Source organism: Talpa europaea (assembly GCF_964194135.1).
Source record: "Talpa europaea genome assembly, chromosome: 9".
NCBI lineage: Eukaryota > Metazoa > Chordata > Mammalia > Eulipotyphla > Talpidae > Talpa > Talpa europaea.
Genome location: NC_140076.1, coordinates 108873441 through 108897319, shown reverse-complemented (window position 1 = coordinate 108897319; position 23879 = coordinate 108873441). Strand labels below are relative to the sequence as shown.

Sequence of the window (23879 nt, the reverse complement as noted above, 5' to 3'; positions counted from 1 at the left end):
CTGAAAGCAGCTTTTTATCAGAGTAGTATAAGCCTCCTCGATTCCGGGGAGGGATCACAGATTCATAGAATGTTACAAGCAGAAAGGGCTTCAGAGCATCTAGTAAGAGGCCCTCGTTTTACAAATGAGAAAATGAGGCTGAGAAGTTAAGGGACTTGCCCTTGATTATACAAGTAAGTAGCAGAGTCAGGAATTTAACAGAACTTTCGATTCCAAATCAGTCCAGATAAGTTCTACTATAACCCAGTAAGTAACAAGAAGGAACATAAACAGATAGGGGAAAGAGTGATATTTAAGAAGTTCAAAGCAAAAATGAACAGCAGCTACCAGTTGAAAAAGGAAAGAGACAAGCATGGTGGTAAAACCAGCTAAGGAAGTGCTGTCGCCTATGGGAGAGATTGAAAACTAGTATAAAATTCAGCTAATTCTGGCAAAAAGCTGAGAAATTCTGTGAGTTTAGAACCCTGGAATGCACGACTTAGATATTTTTAAGTAATTTAAGTTATTAAGTAAGTAGCTAGACTTACTAGATTTAGAAGACAGTTTCTGAGAGTCTATGTAGGGAAATCTGACAGTACAAGAACTTTAGTCCATTACATTCCATTAGAGTTAAGTCCTTGTTTATATAAAGCTGTTTGCTATCAGAAATTCAAGAAAACTTTTTGGTTTAAATAGTCACCTGTACAAAATAAGATTACTCCAAAGCTTTATAGTATTTCTGTACGTCCTACTCCCAAAAGCATTCCTCTCTTAAGATATACAGTGCATGGTAGAAGAAAAAAATATTTTAAAAATACACAGAAAAGAAACAGTCTTTGGTTTCCTTGTCAACTAAGTACTTGCTGAAAGACATTCCCAAAACAAGTTTCCTCCATCTGTGTGCATATGGCCTATGACAAGACTGCTAGTCTTTGGAAAGAGAATTTTTATGCTTAAAAGGTGGTAACACGCGGCACTTATAAACAGATGGCAAATGATCAGATGTACAAACCTTCAGGTGTGAAAAAAGTTACCCCAAGATTGTGTGTGTGTGTGTGTATGCATTAACTAGGTACCCTGCCTCTGAACATGTACTTCTTAACAAATACATTTTTTTAAAACTTTAAACCAACTCTTTAGAGCTCACCAAAACAAGTCATACAAAATCTGCCTGTGATCTGAGAAGTCGCTGTCAATATTGTTTAAGTGAATATTATATATAATTTTGGCATATCAAAAATATTTACATTGCAGTCGAACACATATGGGAGTGATGAGTACAAAAAAAAATATTTATAAATGCACATCTATTTACAGTAAGATCCCTAGGTGATAAGGACCATTAAAAAAAAAAAATACAAGAATACAAACCCCCTTGACCTGTTAACAGTTGGTCAAGCCTGGCATCCTTGTCAAAGACCTTGAATATCAAAGCCCCAGTCTCAATCATATTTTAAAGCCACTGAAGATTCCAGGCACACTTCCCAGAGGGTTATTTTTGTTTCTTGAAAGGCAAAATTGAACAGTGATGTTTCTCAGGATTACTCTGAGGGCTGAGACAACCAGCATGCTAAGCAGCAATGATCCTTCCTCATGGACACCACACACCTGGCGACACCCCTGGGGCTGCATCAGGAGGCAGATCTGCACTGGATCCTCCTCTGACAGTGCTGCACATTTTTAGTAGGTGCACCCATTTCTGTCAGCTATTACCCTTTCTTCATCAGGCAAAAGTCCAAACAAATGCCTGGCCCACCACCTTGTTGTGGTCAGATCTCACAAAGAGTAAAGCAAATGCTGACTCTGGGTTTCTTCTGAACTCTGAGGTAGTAAATACATTAATTAATTAGAGTCTTTGCCCAGATTTCATCCAGGAGTGAGTTTCATGTGCCCTTGCTACCATCTTGAACATTCCGAGTCCTACTAAAATCAAATGTGTGGTCGTGTAACCTCTGACAGGGCACTGGGGAGGCGGCACAGTCTGGGTCACTCTCTGCCAGGCCCTTAGGTGGATGGAGCTGTGGCGGCTCCAGGACTGGCTGCTGGGAGAAGGGGGGATGAGGCAGACCGAGTTCTTTGCCTATGCTCCACAGAGGTCGCTGCAATGTTTCTGAAAATGAAAGACAAGAATTATCAGTGGTGAGTGCAAGTTTAAAATTAATTTTCTAAAACTTTTATCCAAATCCTCAAAGAAATGAAGATGTCCAAAATTCCAGAATCAGGACACGGAAATCGATGTAAACTTGCTAGCTTAGCAACTAACAAAACAAAATAAAAACTGAAACTATGGTTTCTCAATCCCTTCTACTTAACAAACTTAACCAGTTATTTACTGAAACCTCGCTATATGTAATCCTTTTGCCTATTACTAGTGGCTCTGCTGCTACAAAAATTTTAAAATGAAACTCTTTAGACACATGGAAACAGACTAAGGGACTCAACAGTATTCCTACGCAATGAAAACTGCATGGTACATAAATAATTATTAATTCAGTGTAGCTATTACATCTTTAATAAACAGCAATGTTAAAAAACAAACTTTTTGAAAGAGAACAAACCCCAGCTTCTCGCATGCCAATAATTGTAATGACAATAACCTACAGCAGCTACTTTAAATTAAGATTATCTATATGTACTCTGCTTCCAAACATACGTATTTCTCATTCTCCTTATTTACTGCAGTAGTGAACGCCTTCCCCAAAAATCACTTATTGAAAGTTTGATTAACTTCAGAGGGATACATTTTAGAAAAAGCCAAAATTCTGGAAACACAATCAGAAATAAAAATAAAGCCCATGTGAAAGGTAAGCTGGAGTAGGCCTTCTCAGGCTTTAATCTGCACACAAAAAACCTGGGGATCTTGTTAAATTACAGATTCTGGTTCACTAGGTCTGGGGTCAGCGGGACCCATGATCAGCATTTCTAACAAGTTCTGCAGATCTGAGTCCCACCCTATCTCCAAGTGCTCTTCTATCTCAGGCTGACAGGAGAATGACAGCTGATAAAAAGTCTGGATGGACAAGGAGAACTGCTCAGTAAGTGCCCTTCATGGTCTAGAAAGAATTTTGTTTTGCTTTACTGACAGAGTTGTTTTCAATGCCCTGATATGCCACATACTTCTTTTCTCAGGTTATGTGGACACTATCCCACACCCACTTTCTCACTTATAGCCCTGAGGATAAAATCATAGGCAAAAAGGAAACACCTATCAAATGACACTGACATTCAGTATTTACCTGATAGAACAGCAACCAAATAAAACATTTTAAAATCTTCTCAGTTAAAACTTTCCAATTATGCCCAAATTACACACTTAACATTTCAAATCTCCATTACTTAAATAAAGGTGAGGGGGAAATTCTTCACACCACATAAAACTTTTTCTGTATGGCCTCTGAGTTTTTAGACATGATCTTGTTATTCCCAAAAAAGCTATTTTGACCCTATAGACAGACTTCTTTGTAACTCTACCCTTTAAAATAATTCTCTAGATCTAGTTTAAAACAGTGGAACAGACGGTAGGTGAAAATGAAAACAAAAACTGGGCCTTTACCGTTGCTCATCTGTGTGGAAGAGAGTTTCTTCTCACTTATCCTCTCGTGGTTGGTGGGAAAGGCAGTCGCCTCTCTATCTGCTGAAGACACCAAATTCTCCATGGTAGAGACATCTTGGGGAGGATGTGCCAAATATGTCTCTTTAGGCATCTGAACCATGAGGCTGGACAATGTCTGATCTAGAACATCCTCCTCGGCAATATAGGTATACGGACAGTATTCTCGGGTCCTGGAGTAGATGTTAGCATTGTCATAACAATCAGAGCAGATAACCCGGGTACCAGTGCCACCTATTGACAAGACAGGAAAGAATCCAAACATCCTTTAAGTTAAGAAATCAACTAGAAGGGCCTTCCTGGTGACGCAGTGGTTGAGTGCTGGGTTGCGAAGCTGCCTGCAGCCTCTGCAGCACCGGTTCGATCCCTGGCTGCTCCCCGGCCACCAGAGGAGGGTCCCACATGGTGCGCAGACCTCTCCTGCCGCCCGCTGCTCCCCTCAGCAGTGTGCTTCGGTCCTTCTGCCTGCTCTGCTCCCTGCTCTGGCTCTGGTGAATTCTCTCACCCTCCCGCACTTTTGACTGTACCCAGTGCTTGTATAAATAAATAATCTTTAAAAAAAAAAAAAAAGAAAAGAAATCAACTTGAAGTTTTCTTCAACAGTTTATCATTTTCATCACAGCTGGCATTTATTTCACATCTTTTTTTTTTTTAAAGATTTATTTATGTATACAAGAACTGGAGTATAGGCCAGAGGTGTATGGGAGGATGTAAGAGGATTCACCAGAGACAGAGTGGGGAGAACAGGTGGATCTATTGAAATACACTGCTGAGGGGAGTAGCGGGCGAGTCAGGAGAGGTCTGCTGCACCATGTGAGCAGCTCCCTGGCTGGGGATGGAACTTGTGCTGCAGTGGCTTGCGGACAGCTTCATAGGTTGCTTCTCAATCCCTTGCGCCACCAGGGAGACCCTATTTCACATCTTCTTTACACCAAAGGAGGTCTTGAGATCTTTCTGTGAATTAACTAATTTAATCCTCACAGCATCCCCATGATGCAGATACTATTATTTTCCCACCTTTACAGATGGTGTAACTACAACACAGAGATGTTAGGTAATCTGCCAAGAGACATGGTGCCAGGGCGAGGAGCTGAAATCTGAACCCAGGCATTCTGGCTCCAGAGCCCATGTTCTTGCAGTACATTAAACCATCTTTGTCCAGCCTGGATAAAGTCAGACTCAAATCGAGGAAGCCAAGATAAAGCTGGTTGTGCTACAGGATACATGTTTGGCTTAAGCAAACTACAGCAGAGAACAAGGGAGCTAATGATGACTTCACTTCACAAAAGCCTGTATTACTTGTGTGAGTCAAGAGGTTAAGCAACACCAATTGCTACACGTACTCCTAGAGAAGGCCGCTTACGGTCAAGAATCCTGCCTGACATATGTGTGCTTGGCGGAAGTGAAGCTTTAATAATAAACTCCTAGACTGGTATGTACTTTGAAAATGGAAATTTGAGGGCCCCCCTGGTGGCGCAAGGGATTAAGACATAGCACTATGAAGCTATCTGCAGCTACTGCAGCATGAGTTCAATCCCCAGCCAGGGAGCTACCCACATGGCGCAGCAGACCTCTCCTGACTCGCCCACTGCTCCCCTCAGCAGTGGATTTCAGTTAATCTGCCTGTTCTGTCCCCCACTCTGTCTGGTGAATCTTCTCACCCACTGCATCTCTGGCCTGTACCCGAGCTCTTGCATGGATAAATAAATAAATTTAAAAAAAAAAAAAAGGAAATATGAGAGGAAAGAGTGAAAAATAAAGAGCGATTTACTTACTCATGAATAAACAACAGAATTGTTATTTCACACAAATTTCAGAGCTTTTAGGTATTCTTTTAAAAGTATAATACCCCCTTCTCCATGGAAGGTCAAACTAAAACCAATTCATCAATTAAATTTACCAGTTGATTAAATAGAGACGTTCTGTTCACTCCACTTAAAAATTCTCTGTAGAATGGACCCTTCATTTGTAGGGCACTTGAAGTACTATATAGATTTGTTGAGAGTATCTATAGGAATCTTGAAAGAAGTGCTTTATAAAATACTGTTTATTTTTCAATGATGAAATTCAACCTCAGATCTTAAGTAACTTTTTCATGGTTACAGAGCTGGAAAGGGGAGCTAAGCATTAAGCCCAATTTTTCTACTAATTTTTCTATTCTTTAATTCACCTCCCTGGTTTCTGTCAACAACCATGGGGAGGGTAGACTGGGAAGAGCTGAAGAGCTAAAAAGTTGGGTTCATTTAATTAGAGACATTTTATATCTCTCTTATGTTATCCAATATATGCTGAGGACCATCACTGCCCTTAAAACTTTAGAATCTACCTATTAGCAGGTGAAATAAACCTTCCTTGGGTATGGTCAAAAGGATTCTCATGCCTGAAAAGAATAAAAGGGTTATCTCCTTCATGTATCAATAGTACGTTAGTTGGGTGCCTCTGCTGTGCACTCCAGTCCCTTGTGTGAAGATGTTTCTCCTTTCTATTAGATTTCCTCTTCTGCTGACATTATTTAGTTTTCATCCTATTCTGCTTGAGGTAAAATTATTTCACTGAGCATTTTACTTAAGTATTTAAATTAGAGGGGAAAACTATATACTGAAAAGGAAACTCTATGGGGTAGGTTGAAACTGTAAGCATATATGACAGAGTCCTTACCGTCAGCACCTTTGTGTAAATATCCGTTGGCAGGAGGCATAAGTTGCTGATGGCTGCCTGCTTCAGAGTTGCTGTAGCCTTCCTGGGGCTCGGACAGAGTTCCTTGGGAAGATAAGTAGCTGGGAATGTCTGCAGGCAGATTAAGTTCCTCTGTAAAAGAGACACCTGTAACTCTCAAAGTTAAGCAACTTAAGCCAACACTCAAACGACTGTTTTGTGAATGCTTTATACTTTGATACTGTTGGCCAGAAAAATGTTAGGGACCTAGAAACTCAATAGCGGTATTTCCCTCCAAAATATTTCTCACTAGAATTCTTATCAAAGCTTCACTTTAAAGCATTAGCAAAAGAAAGTCTAAGATCTTTCCAGACAGACACGCTACCATAATCTTTGTAGCTGGACCTCTTTTCTCACAAGATTTTGAGGGGAAGGGTATGAAAGACTGATGTGTCATGAGGGGTTCGCTCTTCCCTTCAGGGAAATTACCAAGGAAATAAGCCTTAGGGCATTAAAGAAAGGGTGCCTATTGGGCCTCCCCTGGTGGTGCAGCGGTTGAGCGCTGGGCTGCGAAGCTGCCCGCAGCCTCTGCAGCACTGGTTCAATCCCCGGCCGCCGGGGAGGGTCCCACATGGTGCACAGACCTTTCCTGCCGCGCCCTCTGCTCCCCTCAGCAGTTTATTTCATCAGTCTGCCTATTCTGTTCCCCACTCTGGTTCTGGTGAATTCTCTCACCCTCCCACACTTCTGACTGTACCCAGTGATTGTATAAATAAATAAATTAAATAAATCTTTAAAAAAAAAAAAAGGGTACCCATTATGCATTTGTAAGTTCTGGAGCAGTGTCTACAAATTCTTGGGAATTAGTCATCAGTGAGGCTTCATTATAGCAAAATGAACATTTTAACAGAAAAACTTTTCTTTCCTATTTACTATTTACCACACATAGGTAAATATTCAAAGCTTCTTCATTTGTTTTACAGTAAACTCTATACTATATTCTCAAGTCAAATATAATGCCCAGGTGTCAACTGGGTACTACCTACCTGTGTTTGTGATACTATAGTCTTCATTTTTCCTTCTCATATGGTAAATAACAATGACCCAGATCAAGGAGGTGCCCACAACACAGCAGACCACAACAATGATGACAATGCCAACCGTGGTCCAGCCATCATCTTCATGCCCAATGCTACTCTGGGAAGAGTCACAATTAGGGGATGAAATGACATTCAGGTAAATGTGACCACGTTCTGTGCCAAGGGTGTTAGACATAATGCAGGTGTATTTCCCAGCATCTTCTAGGCCAGCATCTACAATGATGAGGAGCTGGTTGGCTGCAGCAAAGAAGTGTCGTTCTGTCACCAGGAGTGGCCCATCATCCTTGGTCCAGTTGAGGCGGGGGACGGGACTCCCTCCAGCTATGCACTGTAACACTGCAGTTTCCCCTCGGGTCACCGTCTTGTCCTCCAGGGGTCTAATAAAGGAAGGTGTTTCTAACAAAAAGATGTATTAAAAAATCGTATTGAGCAATTTTATGTCTTACATGCCAGTGAAATATGAGGTTAAGGTGAAATGACTTCTTTCATATATTCACAAGAGGATTAAGTTAATTAAGTTAAAGAGCACAAATTTCAAAAAAATCTACATTTTATCTTAATAATTCCAATTGGGGCAAGCTATTCTAATAAATTCAAAGTTTTATACACAAAAATGTTTATTATAAAATTAGTTGCAATTTTAAACATTAAAAGAAAAATCTTAAAAACCTTTTTAAAATCTAGCAGAAAAATGAAAGTAAATTACAATATGGCCATACTATAATAACAATAGTTATTATTAATAACCTTCAATTTATGAAGATTTTATGATAGGGTAACTCTTATAATACAACATTAAGTGGAAAAGAGGAGGTATAGTTACATAAAAATGAGTATTAAAAAAAGCTCCAGAACAAATATGCCAAAATGTCTTTATTTAACTTTCCCTTCTTTTTCCCCCTAATATTCTGCATATTTAAAATTTTTAAAACAAAAACTTATTTTTCTGATATACAAGTAAATGCAAGCCAACACACTTTAAAAAAAAAAACCACCTTAACATTTAGGGGAATAGAGAATTAGAAAGTAGAATTTGACTTGGATGTGAATTCTATGGAAAAAAAAAAGTTTTCATAAGCAAAAAAACCTAGTCAAGTCAGGGAAAAGATATTCAACCAAAGGATAGGACTAAGAACACAATGGAAGGAAAACAGGAAATTTATCCAGAATATTTTTAGTGTTTTAAAAATGAACAAGGGAGAAAACAGTTAAATTGTCTTGAGTTCTCTGTGAAGCAGCATGTAAACTGATTCAACAGTATCCACTAAGCTGAACAGTAGAAAAAAATGTATTGAAGTAGAAATCTTAAAGAGGGAAATGGAATAGGAAAGACTGAAATAAAGATTTCAATTTTCAATTCACGTGATAAACTCCTCTAATTCTGCCCCCAGAATTTCCCCAGATTTCAGTTATCTGGTCTACTAATACCCTAGGCTGTCACTAACCCCATGTAAATTGGCAAAATAAGATGACCAAGATAAAAGGATCACAACTGAAAACTTAAATTAGACTTTTATCGCCATTAAGACCAAAAGCAGGGGCCCTCCCTAATGTCGCAAGGGGTTAAGATGCAGCACTATGAAGCTATGGGGAGCCACTGAAGCACAAGTTTGATCCCTGGCTAGGGAGCTGACTCACACGGTGCAGTAGACCTCTCCTGTCTCGCCCGCTGCTCCCCTCAGCAGTGTTTCCATCAGTCTGCCTGTTCTGTTCCCCACTCTGTCTCTGGTGAATCCTCTCACCCCCCACATCCTCTGGCCTGTACCCCAGTTCTTGTATGCATAAATAAATAAATCTTAAAAAAAAAAAATTTCCTAACAGACAAAAAAAAAAAAGACCAAGAGTAAATTCCCATAAAAAGGTTTCAACATAAGCAAGGGACATACCTAAGACTGTAAGAGAGGCATTCGCTGAAAGGCCTCCTGCTGTGTTCTGGGCCATGCAGCTGTAGATCCCCATGTCTTCTATTTTCACATTTGCGATGAAGAAGACATCGTCCTCAGGCATGACATGCATGCGTCTTTCTCGAGCAGCAGGAAAGTCAGTGCCACCATCTTTCTGCCAGGAAATCTGTGGTGCAGGGTGCCCCTCCGCAGCACATTCTAGTCTGGCCATGGCACCAGTGCGAATAGTTAGATCCATTGGCGTTTTCAGAAAAGATGGCATTTCTGTTCCAAGAAAGAGCAACAAGTGAGGGGAAATTACTCTGTGTGTGTGTGCACGCACACACAAATACATATATAAACAGGGGAATCTGTTAAGCAAAATACCAACTACTATAATGCTCCATTTCTTTGAGAAGATTTATTTTCTGGATGATAATGAATTTAGTTCCAGAGGCCATCTCTTCTCCCAGAACCTCAGATGTGTAGAGCATAGTGACGGATTAACTCTTCTAGGATGCAAGACACACCTACCTGATCTCCCTGATTAGAACAGGAAAGCAGAAGGCTACAAACCTTTCTAAACTCCTATTCTAAAATCTGATATTTATGGACTCCTCACTTAAGAGAATAAACTTCCCCAAACTAACATCTACAAAGTTCTTGGGACAACTGCATGATTTAAAAAATGTATGCCTTCTGAAATCTCACAACCAAAAGATAAAAACATCTTTTGGTTGCATAAGCCTAAAATGCTGTAGTTAATTCAAACTGACAGGCAAAAGAGAAACCAAACTAATTTGAAGGGTTTTTTTACAGTCACAATCAAGAAGAGCACTAATTTCAAAAAACTACATTTAGATAATAATTATCACTAGATCCAGAGATGCCGTAAATACCAGCTATAGGTACTAGAAGGTCCTGTGAACAGTGTCAGAAATACATTTCATAGTTTTCAGAACACTTTTGGTTCTAAAAAGAAAACGGAGAATTTCAAAAGAATTTTATCAAAGCACAAACAACAGTGAAAACAGCCGATCTCCTATGGCCATGGATTTCACCTTTTACCCCCTTAACCAAAAAACAACTAGGGACAGTAAGTAGGCAAACTGGCAATGCAGTCTATATACATTTTCACAACCCTCAAGACAAAAACAGAATTCCCCTCAACCATCTGGGTTTAACCTCATTTTCTTTGTCAAGTGAGTCAAAAACTAAATATGAAAAACCCTTCTATCTACAAAACGATGCAGAGCATAATTCCTTACCATTCACAGTCAGTTTGGCTTTATAGGAATAATTAGAACCAAAGTGATTAGTTGCAATGCACTGATATTTTCCTTCATCTGTGAAGTTTACATTGAAAAGATGTAAGACACTAGTATATTCCAGAGCTTCTCCAGCTTGCTGCTGATAACGAACAAAATTCTCAATCTCAGTATCATACAAGATTTCACTGTCTTTGCGCCACACAGTAGACATGGGTGAATCACTGCTGCTCACTGCAGTGCACGTCAGAGTCACGTTCATGCCTCGCAGAGCAATCGTGTTTTCAGGGTGCCTGCTTATCTGTGGCTTTAGAAAATCATCTAAGTGGGGGGGAAATGGAGCAGGAGGCATGTCAGTTATATTTTTGCTTCTATAGATTCAATTTATAAGTTAGTGCAATCATAAGTAAATGCAAGAATCAAGACAACTTGTCTATGACTGCCCGCCCTTCCCTCTCCAAAAAAATCCAAATCCCTGTCACTTAAGCCTTACGAAAATGCATCAAAAATACAAACTTCAAAAAATTGTACATTGAGACACTGCTAGTGAAAACATAAACCAGTGCTTGCTGTCTTCTTAATGTGAAAATACCTATATAGCACTTTCAAGACCTACTTTTAAAAATGCCTACTTTTGAATGAACTCATGTAAAAAAAAAAAACTATACTTTTTGATTCAGGAATCTTACATCTGAATATTTATTCTAAGGTTAATAATCCTCCAAAAATGGAAAGGCCCACATTAAGATGCCATTATACTGCCATTCAAAATGATACTGTAAGAACAAACGTGAAGGGGGGGGGGGGACTGCCTCTAAGTATTAAGTCAAAGAATATAAAATTTAATCTATTATTACACCATATAAAAATTAAAAAGCACCCTGGTTTCATTCTTAACTATGGTAAGATAATAAGTGTGATATACAAAGTTTTAAAGCAGAAATACGAACCACAGACAAAATCTTTCAGATCCACATTTAGGATGCTCTGCCTTGCTAGCCACTCAGGGTGTGCACAGCTTACATTCACAGAATGCTGAAAGTTATTATCAACCAGCCACTGAAGCAACCACTTCAAGTGGCAGTCACAAAGCAAACTGCTTGTGTTCAAAATCCTGCGGAAACAAAGAGGAAAAGAAATATCTTGTATTTAATCATGAGAAAACAAAGTCAGACTGTCACCCTCAATTCCTCAAATATTAGTGTCATAAGAGTACTGGAAAAAAAAAAGGAGGGGGGAATGGGACCTATTTTTAGATTAAAGGAGACCAAAGAGCCAATACAATGTAATCTGTGATCTTTAATTGGAAAAAAATAGTTATTATAAAGGACATTTTTTGGCAATGAGGAAATCTTGAATATAATTAGATACTATTATTTTATCAACAAGCATTTATTGCAAGAGACTTTTAGGATAGAGACTTCTGTATTGTTTACTACTGCTTTTAGCATCTCTAACGGTAACTCACACAGTAGAGGATAAGAATGTCTTAAATAAGGGCCTCCCTGGTGATGCAAGGGGTTAAGACGCAACCTATGAAGCAATCTGCAGCCACTGCAGCACGAGTTCAATCCCCGGGCAGGGAGCTGCCTACATGGTGCAGCAGACCTCTCCTGACTCGCCCGCTGCTCCTCAGCAGTGTATCTCAGTTGCTCTGCCTGTTCTGTTCCCCACTTTGTCTCTGGTGAATCCTCTCACCTCCCACACCTCTGGCCTGTGCCCCAGCTCTTGTATGCATAAATAAATCTTTTTAAAAAATTATATAAAAAAAGAATTTCTTGAATAAACAAATTATTGTCATCACATTCTAAAAAGGGAAACTGAGTCTTAGGCTAAACAATTTGTCCACTGTTAGAAAGAATGGGAAAAGAATTTAAACGTAGGCATTTGAACTTACACTTCTAGAACATCTGTTTTTCAAATATCCAATCTTAGAGCAACACTTTTATAAAGTAAATAGAGGTGTCTCAATAATGTTAACTTGTTCTAAGCTACAAGTTTCTAAATGCTTACTCTAAATGTCTATTCATATCTCAGTTCTGGTTCACAGACCTTCCTTTGACAAGCTTTCAGGCAAGGCAAGATAAACAGTTATAGCCCACTGATTCTTACCCCGTGCTGAATATGTGAATCACCCAAGTTTAAAATTAACCATCCCTCCCCCTGGGAAATCTCTAAACCTTTAAGAGCAATTAACAAAAAAAAAATATGAACATGGTTTTCCTATTACAACTATTTAACAGTTTTTGAACATTTCAATACTTTGAACAGATCAGAAATGTTGTCTATGACCATTATATTGAAAGTGCTAGAAGGTTTAAAAAATATTACATAATACCTTAAACACCCCCCAAGGGGAAGGATTGGGAACACAAGCTTCTGACAATATAAAAGGAAGAAGGGGCTAAAGAGGGCACGGGGAGGACCAGGAGAGTATACACGGAGCAGGGGAGCAGTACTACAGTCTCTTTAACCATAACCATGAGCAGCAGCACAGGCCAAAAAAAGGTTTGGTGACACTTACCTTCTCACTATTGGGTTATTTTTAGTTACATCCAATCACTAAAATAACTGAGTATTGAAACTTCTGTTTTCTTGCCTGAACTGTGTACTTCTAGAAACCTTTGGGTCACATTCATCATACTTTAAGCACAAGTACAGATAATGATCTAACTGGTAATAAAAAGACTTTAGTTACTTACAATTCTTTCAAGCGAGTCTGAGAAAAAGCATTTTCTTGGATAGACATTATGGCATTGTTGTTCAAATCTCTGAAATGAAGAGAAATAAAACATTCCCAGTCACCATTTCTATAATTAAGTTATATAAACACTTTACATGGTCATGAAAACCTTGCTAGTAGCAAAGATTATTTATATACTGAGCAAAATGGATGCAAAATACTTACAGATGCTCAAGGGATTCAAGGCCAAAGAATGCTTTCTTTGTAATTGACTTAATCTGATTTCCTTGTAAGATTCTGAAATACAAACAGACCTTTCTAATAAGACTCTCCACTAAACAAAATTAACTCATTAAACATTTACCTGTAAAAGGTAGGAAAACGCTTAACATAAGTTTTTAAGAAAGCTTCAAAGCTTTACTTAACCAATGCAAAACACAGAATGAAGGAGTCTATAAAGATGTTGGAATCCAATGAGGTACCTGCGAACAACCACCCTCTGATACAATGGTAGTTTTCACATGTGAAACTACATCTTATACCCAGTTTCTCCCATGTTAGCAAAAAAATCACCAGGTCAGAGAACTTCTGACAAACAGAGAAGCCTTGGAGAAGTTCGCATGGGAGAAGATCTAAAATCTTACTTGAAAGTATTCTCTCTTGCTAGATAAATACCCATAAATCTCACGACTAAGCAGATTACTGGTTCAACTCATTTCTCAGTGCATTTCTTTACTTGAATAGAAATTTGTTTCAGAAATAATTTTCCTTTAAGTACCCCACCACAGAAAACAAAATAAAATACCTCAAAAAACAATATAAACAACCAAACTTCTTCCTTTAGTAGATATTAGAAGGCTCAGACTTTCTAGCCATACCAAATAGACATAATTCTGCCACACGATTGGGTATTCAAAATATACCTTTGTAGATACACAGTTATTGTAAATACATACAATTTAGTGAGACTGGTGAGTCCAGCAAAGGCTTCATTAGCATCTTCTATGGCCCATGAAATTTCATTATTTCTTAAATTTCTACAAAATTTTCAGGGAAAGACAGTTTGTTAGTCAACATGACAATTACACCTCAGGCAGCATCCTGGCGTGGCAATGCCATGGTACAAGTTCTACTTCTGATCCTCACTTTAATAGTTATTTATGATGACGACTTAACTCTTCTTTTTTAAGGACTATCTGTAATAAGCATGTAAGAAGTGATTCTTATAAGCTAGCAATTAAGCTAGCCTTGATAAATCAAGCAACTTAAGAATTAATTTTCCTAGCTAATACCCCTAATTACAGTAGCACATTAAAAATTATAGTCAGGTCCTGCAAAAAGCAAAAGTATTTAAAGATGCAGGGGATATGGCTAACAAATCTGGTTTCAGACTGACAGGATTTCTGGGGACTCAAGCCTTCCGCTTGGTCCTTAAATTTAAATGACTAAGAATATTATCAATATAGAGCTTCACAGCTTCATGGCGATTGAACATGCTCTCTGAGAAGTTCGATATACCCAGGTGTTAAAGTGATCACTCTTTTTCCTTTGAAAGGAAAATTATGGACTTTTAAAATTCTCCAATCTATTCTCAGAGGAAATGCACCACATGATGTCCTGATGGAGAAACTACTAGTAGAAGATATTTAATCATTTATGCCTCCTTAAGTCATCTCGTAATAAAGCATAAACCTTTTTGCTTTATAAAACATAAAGTTGTATTATTTATAGTAAAGAGATAAGAGATAACCCTTCTCATTTAGTTATCTTTACTTGACATGAAAAGCTAACAAAATTCACTTTATCAAGAGCACTGGACTAAAGTCAGAATTTCTAGGTCTGATCCTAACTCTGCTTTATCTCTACAGCATTAGACAATCATTTATTCCTGCAATTACTTTCCTAATCTTTAACACTAAAAAGTAATCATCAGAGGTCTACCAAAAGACCCTGTCTGCCATCTTTTTTTAATTAATTTCTTTATTTCTTTCTTTATTTATGCATCAAAGAAGTGGGTGTAGGCTAGAGGTGCGGGGTGAGAGGATTCACCAGAGACAGAGTGGGGAGCAGAAGAAGCAGATCTACTGAAATACACTACTAAGGGAAGCAGTGGGTGAGACGGGAGAGGTCTGCTGCACCACATGTGGGTTAGCTCCATGGGCTGGGACTCAAACTCAGGCCCCAGGGGTAATACTGCTGAGACTTAACTACTGTACCACCAGGGAGGCCCTGCCATCTCTTGATCTGTGAAAAGGCTACAGCTGCATCTAAGTTCCTGAATTTGGACTATCTTGTTTCACCTCTGAAAATATAGAAAAGGGAAAAAAAGAAAGAAAATCACCTCCAAGTTTTCAAAGCCAAATCTGAAGGAAGACTATCTCATTAAATTTAAAAAATAAGATCAAACACATATTCATGCACGTTTACACACTTTCAAAAATAACCATGCTTTCTTTCTTTAGTTCCCAACGTTGAAACCCTCTTTTCTGAGATCTTTCATTAATTCTGAATCTGATGACCAGAAAGCCCCCTATTCAAGAACTTAAGATCTACAAATTCTAATTACAATCTCTTTCTTATTCTGCGCTATGCTAGATTACTGTCTTTCATTAAAATATCTCATCTAATAAAACTATATTCCATGATCAATTTACACTACATTCAATTTACAGAGCCATAGAATTTTAGAATTGAAATGCCTTGGCAACCATCTAATCCTATATCCTTCCTTCACTGAACCAAAAGACAAAGAAAATGTCACCCAGGAAAGGCTAAGTGAGTTTGTTCATCTCATGGTATGGAAAAAAGCACAGGAGGTTTTATATTAAACATATCTGAGTTCTAATGTCCAAACACAGACTATGTGACTAAAACAAATCATTTCAATCTCTATAAACCTCTGCCCCATAACGTGGAAAAGAACAATAGCCTAGAATCTGAAACACCAGCATATAATAAGTTTGTTTTTTTTTTTTAAGATTTATTTATTTATTCATACAAGCACTGGGTACAGTCAGAAGCACAGGAGGGTGAGAGAATTCACCAGAGCCAGAGCAGGGAGCAGAAGGACCGAAGTACACTGCTGAGGGGAGCAGCGGGCGGCAGGAGAGGTCTGCGCGCCATGTGGGACCCTCCTCCGGTGGCCAGGGAGCAGCCAGGGATCGAACCGGCGCCGCAGAGGCTGCGGGCAGCTTCACAACCCAGCGCTCAACCGCTAGGCCACCGGGGAGGCCCCTATAAGAAGCTTTTTTCTGTTCAAAGTCATGCAACAAATTATTAACAGCCAACAGGCCTCCTGTGAGTGTTGCTCCTACTACACATGCTGCATCCCTCTGAATGAGTTTTAACACACTGTTCAAGTCAGAGGAACAAGAGAATGTGAATTTCTCACACTAATGACTGTTTTATTTCCCAGTAACTGGTACAACGAGAGATGCTTTCTTGTTAAGTAGACTGACTCAGAATTAAAGTACAAACTGAACTGGTCAGCGATAGTTAAGAAGGAATAGTAAAAGAACCACAAAACATTAACATATAAATTCACAGATTGACTTGTTTTATTTGTTTTACTGATTTAAACATTAGAGAGAAATAAAGACAATATACTCACAGTATCTGAAGATTGGAAAGAAACCTAAATACACCATCAGCTATGTGAGTTATTCTGTTGTCCCCTAAATTCAATCTCTCCAGTAAGCTCAAACCCACAAAGGCAGATTCATCCAGGCGGGTCAACTGGTTATAAGATAAATCACTGAAAATAGAAAACAAGTAAGAAATTCATTGCATTTTAGTTCAATTTTCATGTTCTTATTCTAACTAATGTCTAAAGAGGGATGTTAGATCTCTTACTGGCCATGGCAATGATTTTCTCCACCAGCCCCACTGATATAGCACCCAACACTTACAGATCCGATAGCCTTTGACAGAACTCCCATGCATCAGGGCTGATTCTTTCAACAGCATTCTGGCTCACATAGAGTTGTTGTAACATTCGCAAGCCGTAAAGCCACCCCTTGTTCACTTCTGTGAGGTTATTATGCTCCAGCTCTCTAAGAATCAAAGAAAGCAGAGAGAAAAGGTTTCAGAACAAGGCATTTCACAACAGGCACGACAATGAGAATACAAAAATCTGTGTCGAGTTTTGCTCAGAGAGGCATACACCTTTGTCCAACTCAAATGAGTCAAATGCGATTCAGTAAGTATTTGTATCTTAAGATTCAGTGCCAGAAATGCTAAAATATCAGATTTATAAAATTAACACACCAAGAGGTATAATATACCTGTTCTGGATAAATTCTGAAAATTTTCATCAGTCAAAACATTAAGGAAATATAAAACTTTTAGATGTTTGGGAAAAATGATGACAAAGACAGCAGATTATCTAACAAAGCTTAAAGAGTTCTGTGCGCACTTACTTCATATCAACAAACGAAAGAGAGAACTAATATCTGGATAATTACGGTAACTCCCTAGCCATTTGGCAGTAAAAATCCTAGTCCTACTCCTTTCCTAATAATCTATTTAGGCTCCACCTAGTACTTACAGTTCTTCCATGTTATCCAAGCCAAAAAAAGCACCATCCTTAAGTTTGCTAATTCCATTCCGCTGCATTTTCAAAGATCTTAAGGAGTCAAGTCCTTGGAATGTCAGACCTTCCACAACTTTAATTCTGTTTCTTTTAAGTTCCCTTTAATCAAAAAAATACTTTTAACATGAGAAAATGGTTTGGTGATTTGCTTTAATAATAATCAAAAAAGAAAAAGACATTATAAATGGAAACATTATCTTCTTATAATCAATTTAGTTACTTACAAGAATTGAAGGTGAGGTAGCTTGAAGATCTTGGGTGGAATCATGCTAATTCTGTTCCGGTTTAACTTTACCACTAATAAGGAACTTGATAAATTATCAAAGCAACCAGCCTCCAAGGTGGTTATCCTATTATTACTCAAATTTCTAAAATGAACAAGATAACAAAATATATTAAGTGAAACAACAAATTCTATTTCGGGAAAACTGCCCAAAGTCTATGAGCCCCAGACCTACAACTCAGAAATCATATATAATTTTACAAATCATTTACCTGCTTTGTTTTTTCAACTATAAAATAAGGGTAACACCTACTTCATTTGGATTATACAACAGTATGTGTGAATATACTTTGTAAAAACACTGGCACACATGGGCCTCCCTATGGTGGCACAGCAGTTGAGTGCTGGGCTGTGAAGCTACCTGCAGCCTCTGCAGCACCGGTTCGATCCCCGGCCACCATGGCGCGACAGACCTCTCCTGTCGCCCACTGCTCCCCTCAGCAGTGTGTTTCGTCAGTCTGCCTGTTCTGTTCCCCGCTCTGGCTCTGGTGAATTCTCTCATCCTCCCACACTTCTGACTATACCCAGTGTTTGTATTAATAAATAAATAAATCTTTAAAAAAAAAAAAAAACACTGGCACACAAGCTAATTATCATCATCATCATCATCATCGTTACAGAGAGTAAGTCGCCATTTAACAAATCGCTGCTATTTACCTTTTAGAAAATCATTAGTGGGAAAAAAAAATCCAGCATCAAACCCTTAAAATTATCCTAGATACTCATCATTATTTTCTGACAATAGTGCCCTTCTTTCAGAGGGGAGAAAAAAACTCAACAACAAAAGAAACCCAAAAAGCTGATCCTAGGTTTGTTTCACATAAACATATTAAATTATAATAACAGACATTTCTGGAAAGGTAAGTATCAATAATCACTTTAAAGTACATCTATTTAAACTATTTTAAACACTTTAAAGTAGATCGATTTAAACTATTTTACTTACAGGTATTTAAGGTGCATTCGAGGAAATGAAGATGTCTTGATTTCTGATATTATATTTGAGCTAAGATCTAAACTCTCAAGAGCAGGGTAAAACTGCAATGCCTCTGCATTTATTTCTGGGATTATATTATGAACTCTACAAAACAAAGACAATATTAAAGCTACTGCCAGTGATTACATAATAAGGGAACATAAAACAAAATTTAAAGAACTATATACTGTTCATAATTCAAATAAAAGATCTGAAATCCTGTTTACTTACAATGAGAGAAGAGTAATATTAGATGTTGGTTCTCCAAAATAGGGAATTTCTGTTAGCTCATTGTAATTCATTTTCCTGGACAGGTGGAAAATAGATGTAAAAGTTTAGCGAGGAAAATGTTACCTCTTGAGTTCTGATTTCTGACTAAGGCATATTATTGAGGTTAGATGCCAACGTTGAAAAAAGCATGCGACTCAGAATGACTTAGATTATGATAAAAAAGTATTGTACTACTGAGAAACTAGAGATTTTAATAACACATGTGTTTTCAAGGGGCAGATACACAAGTGATATCAATATTAGAACAGTTAGGAAACAAACACACATTTAAATATTTTTTAATACCAGCAAGGTTCTTTGAATAGTTACATTTATGATAGTTCTTCTTAAAGAATAATTAATCCATCTCTTTACACTGATATGGATATGTATATATGCATTTACGTACAATAATATACAATTAAATTGTATGTAATTTATAATATAAATACTTCTACAAATATCTATTGCTACATACATGTCTATGAATATATTCATATATTTACAATACATAAATAATAAATATTTACACAATTTATGTAATTGTTATTATTTATATATATATTAGAGAGGATTGCTTGAGAACACATATGAAATGAATTTGCCCATCAAGAAATGAAATCTATGATTAATTTTACAGATGTCATATATGTCACCAAGTTGTCTAAGCAGCTCTTTAAAAAGGCTGTCAAATATTTCAGTACAAATCTAAAGTAATCACATCTCATTAATCAGGATTTCAATCATTGAATAATGTCAACACTCTGGAATACAGAAAAGAAACCATAAGGTCTCCAAGACACCAACCAGAAGTTACAAAGTCCATGCAAAGTCCATGCAATACTGTAGTATTGTCAGGTCTTTCCTCAGAGTCTATTCTTTCAGCTAGTAAGCTTGTCAATTGTTAAGCCAGCAATACATATGATAAGGAGCAATAAATATGAGGCAGGGAAAGAGAGAATGCAAGGACAAAGAGAGCACAAAGAAGTTACCTATCAGCAAGAAATTATAAAGAAAAACAAATATGAGAGTTCTGGAGGTGTTTAGAAGAGACAAACAGGCCTATACCTCAATAGCCTCTGCCCTGGAATATCATAATGCAATAATTGGTATTAATATTTTAGAAATTTTCTTCCAGAAAATACAAAACAATACATCTCAGTGTTAAAAAGAAAAACTTCAGTTAAATGGAAAACTGAATTACATTACCCACACTCCAGATGATACTAAAAATAACTTTTTTATAAATCTGCATCAGACAGGGCACTTTCACCTTAGACAAGTCCAGGCATAAAAACTAGGTGTTTCACTGGCTGAAACTTTAGTAAAAAAGAAACAAAGCATATTTACTTTGAAGAGGGGTGAAAAATCTTACTTTTGGTCCCAGGAAAATAGACTAAATTTTACAGTTTGCTTAAAATCACCAACCCAATGGCACAAAGCCCAGAGAGCCTGGGGTAACAGTTCATAGATTTTAAAATAAATTTATTTTAATTTTTTCCTTCATTTTTTGACAGCATTTCTTAAACATCCCAAATTCATAATTCACTAAATCACCTCAAGGAATCTAATGTAAATTTAAATAAATGTAACTTACACTTCTTGCAGTGTTTGAGATTCCAAGCTGATGTTCCAGTGAGACAACCGATTATGACTCAAATCCCTGAATGGACGAAATTTCATGTTTAGTTTAGCACTGGAAAACAGACTTAAAAAAAAGTAACACTAAAAATTAAGAATAGTAAAAGACCTTTCAAATGTGAATCTGAATAGTATAAAAAGAAATGTTATACAGGATGAGCAAAAATGTATACATATTTCAAAACTAGCTGTTCTTTTATTTTTAGGTTTTTAAAAACTAGAGAATACATTCACATGGTTCAATAATCAAAAAACATAAGAAGAAGATACATAGCAATCTCCCCATCCTTATCTCCAGTCATTCAATTTCCCTCCCCAACAAATTAAAATACACCATTTCTTATAGTCTTCTTTATGCATGGACCAGCAAATTATTACACAAATAATTTCATATAATTTTGCCCCTTGCTTTTTTCACTTAACAATACATTCTGAAGCAATGTTATCATTTCTTCATTCCTTTCAGTGAAATATACTTTAAACACTTTAAAAAAAAATACCTTAATAATATATACTTTTTAAAGTAACATATTATACTTTATTTAGCTAGAGATAAAGAAGACATTTCACAAGTCAAAGATAGAGCGCTTCCATATTAGAAATGGAATTGACCATATCCTTGATAGGGATGTGTTCTTTCCATTTATTCAAGCAATCTAGCTTCAGGGAAGGGATATTCTTAAAATTATGCTAATGACGGTGGTGGCAGTTAGTACTCACTAAGTGCCAGGCACTCTTCTTTTTTTTTTAATATTTATACATATTAGCTACCTAAAGCCATACTTTATAAGGCAAATACTTTATTACTATCTTTACTTTCCTTATACAGAAACAGGCAGAGATTAATAATTTATCAATCTAAGGTCACACAACTAATAAGGAAGCCATAAACTTGAAATTCTATCTCACTTCTACCAAGCAGTTTATTAGATAGGGATTTCACTGAAATTAGTCATGAATCTAAATATTTAAATAGGCTTAAAAAAAATTCACCTTGATGCTTCCTGGCAGCTTTACAAGGCTTAGGTGGAATCCAGCCCACACAAGCTGTCTGCCTAAGAATATATTATACATTACAATATGGCTAGCAAGAGGGAAACACTAGAGAAGCATTACAGATCACTGTCTCTCACTGTGCCACCACAGGCAGCTGGCAGATGCATGCCGGTCTGAATGATGTCTCTATCACAGCAGAACAATTTGTTCTCTGCTAGTTTCATGTCCGTCCATCTATAAAACCTAACCACTTTAAGAGTTTACTTTACACCATGCATAACTAATGGCTAGGAAAAAAAAAAATCACTTTTCCACCATAGTACTAAAACCTTTATTCCCAGATATCTAGCACCAAGTATCAACTCAAGGACACTTAAGAATGGAGAAGCATATGGAAAATATAAAAGGAAAGTATGAATTCATTCCACATAAAAACTTTTTTTTTTAAAGATTTATTTTATGCATACAAGAGCTGGGGTACAGGCCAGAGGTGTGGGGTGAGAGTATTCACCAGAGACAGAGTGGGGAGCAGAACAGGCAGATGGAGGAAAGCACTGCTGAGGGGAGCAGCAGGGGAGACAGGAGAGGTCTGCTGTGCCATGTGGGTAGCTCCCTGGCTGGGTATTGAACTCGTGCTGCAGTGGCTGCGGACAGCTTCATAGGTTGTGTCTTAAACTCCTGCACCACTGGAGGTGGGGGGTATTCCACATAAAAACTTTAACATCAAATACTTTCATCCAAGTTACACTCATTACTAAACAGCAAGCAGAATTTCATATATGCAAAGGCGGCTGGTCTGGCAGAGAACAAGTATCTGTATAGCAGGGTAGCATAGTATAATTTAATTCTACATCTCATGCTTACCAAAATTTAACCTTTTTTCTTCCTTTTACAGATTAAGGGCTTTTCTTTTAATCTAACAGTGTTCATTATACGTTTCCAAACCCTAATCTTCCTGGCAGTGTAACTCTTGACTACTAACGCCATGGTTCTCTCACGGATGTCAATGATGACTAGAATAATGGTTTAAAGAAAACCATTACCAAAATCTAAATCAAGTTAAACTTAACATATGCATGGTAATAAGCCACTTTGTATTTATTACCAGTAAAGAATGTTCAATATCTCTACTGGGGAAAGAGGAACTTCCTCTGTATCTTTGAAGAACCTCTAGACTTTTCCACAGAATGCAACGGATTCCAGAAATACTCTGGAACCTCTCCAGAGGGTACTGCAACCTTAAGGATGTATGCTGTGAAACAGTCTCATAGGTCAGAAACTCACCCACAAAATAAGGCTCTTTGGACCCTTCTGCAACAAATTCACTTGAATAGGATTAAAAGATCCGACTCAAATACATCCCCACCCAAAACAGTACTCAAAGAATGCAATTATAAATCACTATATATTAGAAAAACTAGAATTAATGTTACATTTACTGAAAAAATATTACGCAGAGACACATTTTCATATAATATTAATAATCTTGGGCCTCCCCTTGTGGCACAGTGGTTGAGCGCTGGGCTACGAAGCTGCCCGCAAGCTTCTGCAACGCTGGTTCAATCCCAGGCCGCCGGCGAGGGTCCCACATGGTGCGCAGACCTTTCCTGCCGCACCCCCTGCTCCCCTCAGCAGTGTATTTCGTCAGCCTGCCTGTTCTGTTCCCCACTCTGGCTCTGGTGAATTCTCTCACCCTTCCGCGCTTCTGACTGTACCCAGTGCTTGTATAAATAAAAAAAAACTTAAAAAAAAAAAAAAAGAATCTACTGTTTTGTTTTTTCAAGTTGAAACTTCAGCTGCCTTATTAAATCACTTTTAATGAAGCTAATTTCTTCAAGGCCAAGCCTCTTATATGTATTGTTTTCTCTTTGCATCTCTGCAGCTATTGAAGTAACACTCCTTGTTTAGATGAATATACATAAAGACAGTTCATCTGTACATGTG

The 23879-nt window shown here is 37.6% G+C and overlaps 1 protein-coding gene across 1 annotated transcript; it reads right to left on the bottom strand.

Annotated features, from left to right (window-relative positions):
- Positions 1–1862: 1862 nt before the first annotated feature.
- LRIG2 (leucine rich repeats and immunoglobulin like domains 2) lies at positions 1863–19334 on the bottom strand (the record flags this gene model as incomplete). The annotated part of the gene is made up of 16 exons (XM_084243289.1): positions 19260–19334; positions 18999–19133; positions 17994–18137; positions 17725–17868; positions 17087–17230; positions 16789–16932; positions 14135–14215; positions 13404–13475; positions 13198–13266; positions 11446–11609; positions 10496–10816; positions 9231–9512; positions 7291–7740; positions 6248–6397; positions 3533–3823; positions 1863–2089 (listed from the first exon to the last, which is right to left on the bottom strand). The coding sequence occupies exons 1-16, from the start codon at positions 19328–19330 to the stop codon at positions 1863–1865; spliced, it is 2889 nt and encodes a 962-aa protein (XP_084099415.1). The 5' UTR covers positions 19331–19334.
- Between the last annotated feature and the right edge of the window lie 4545 nt (positions 19335–23879).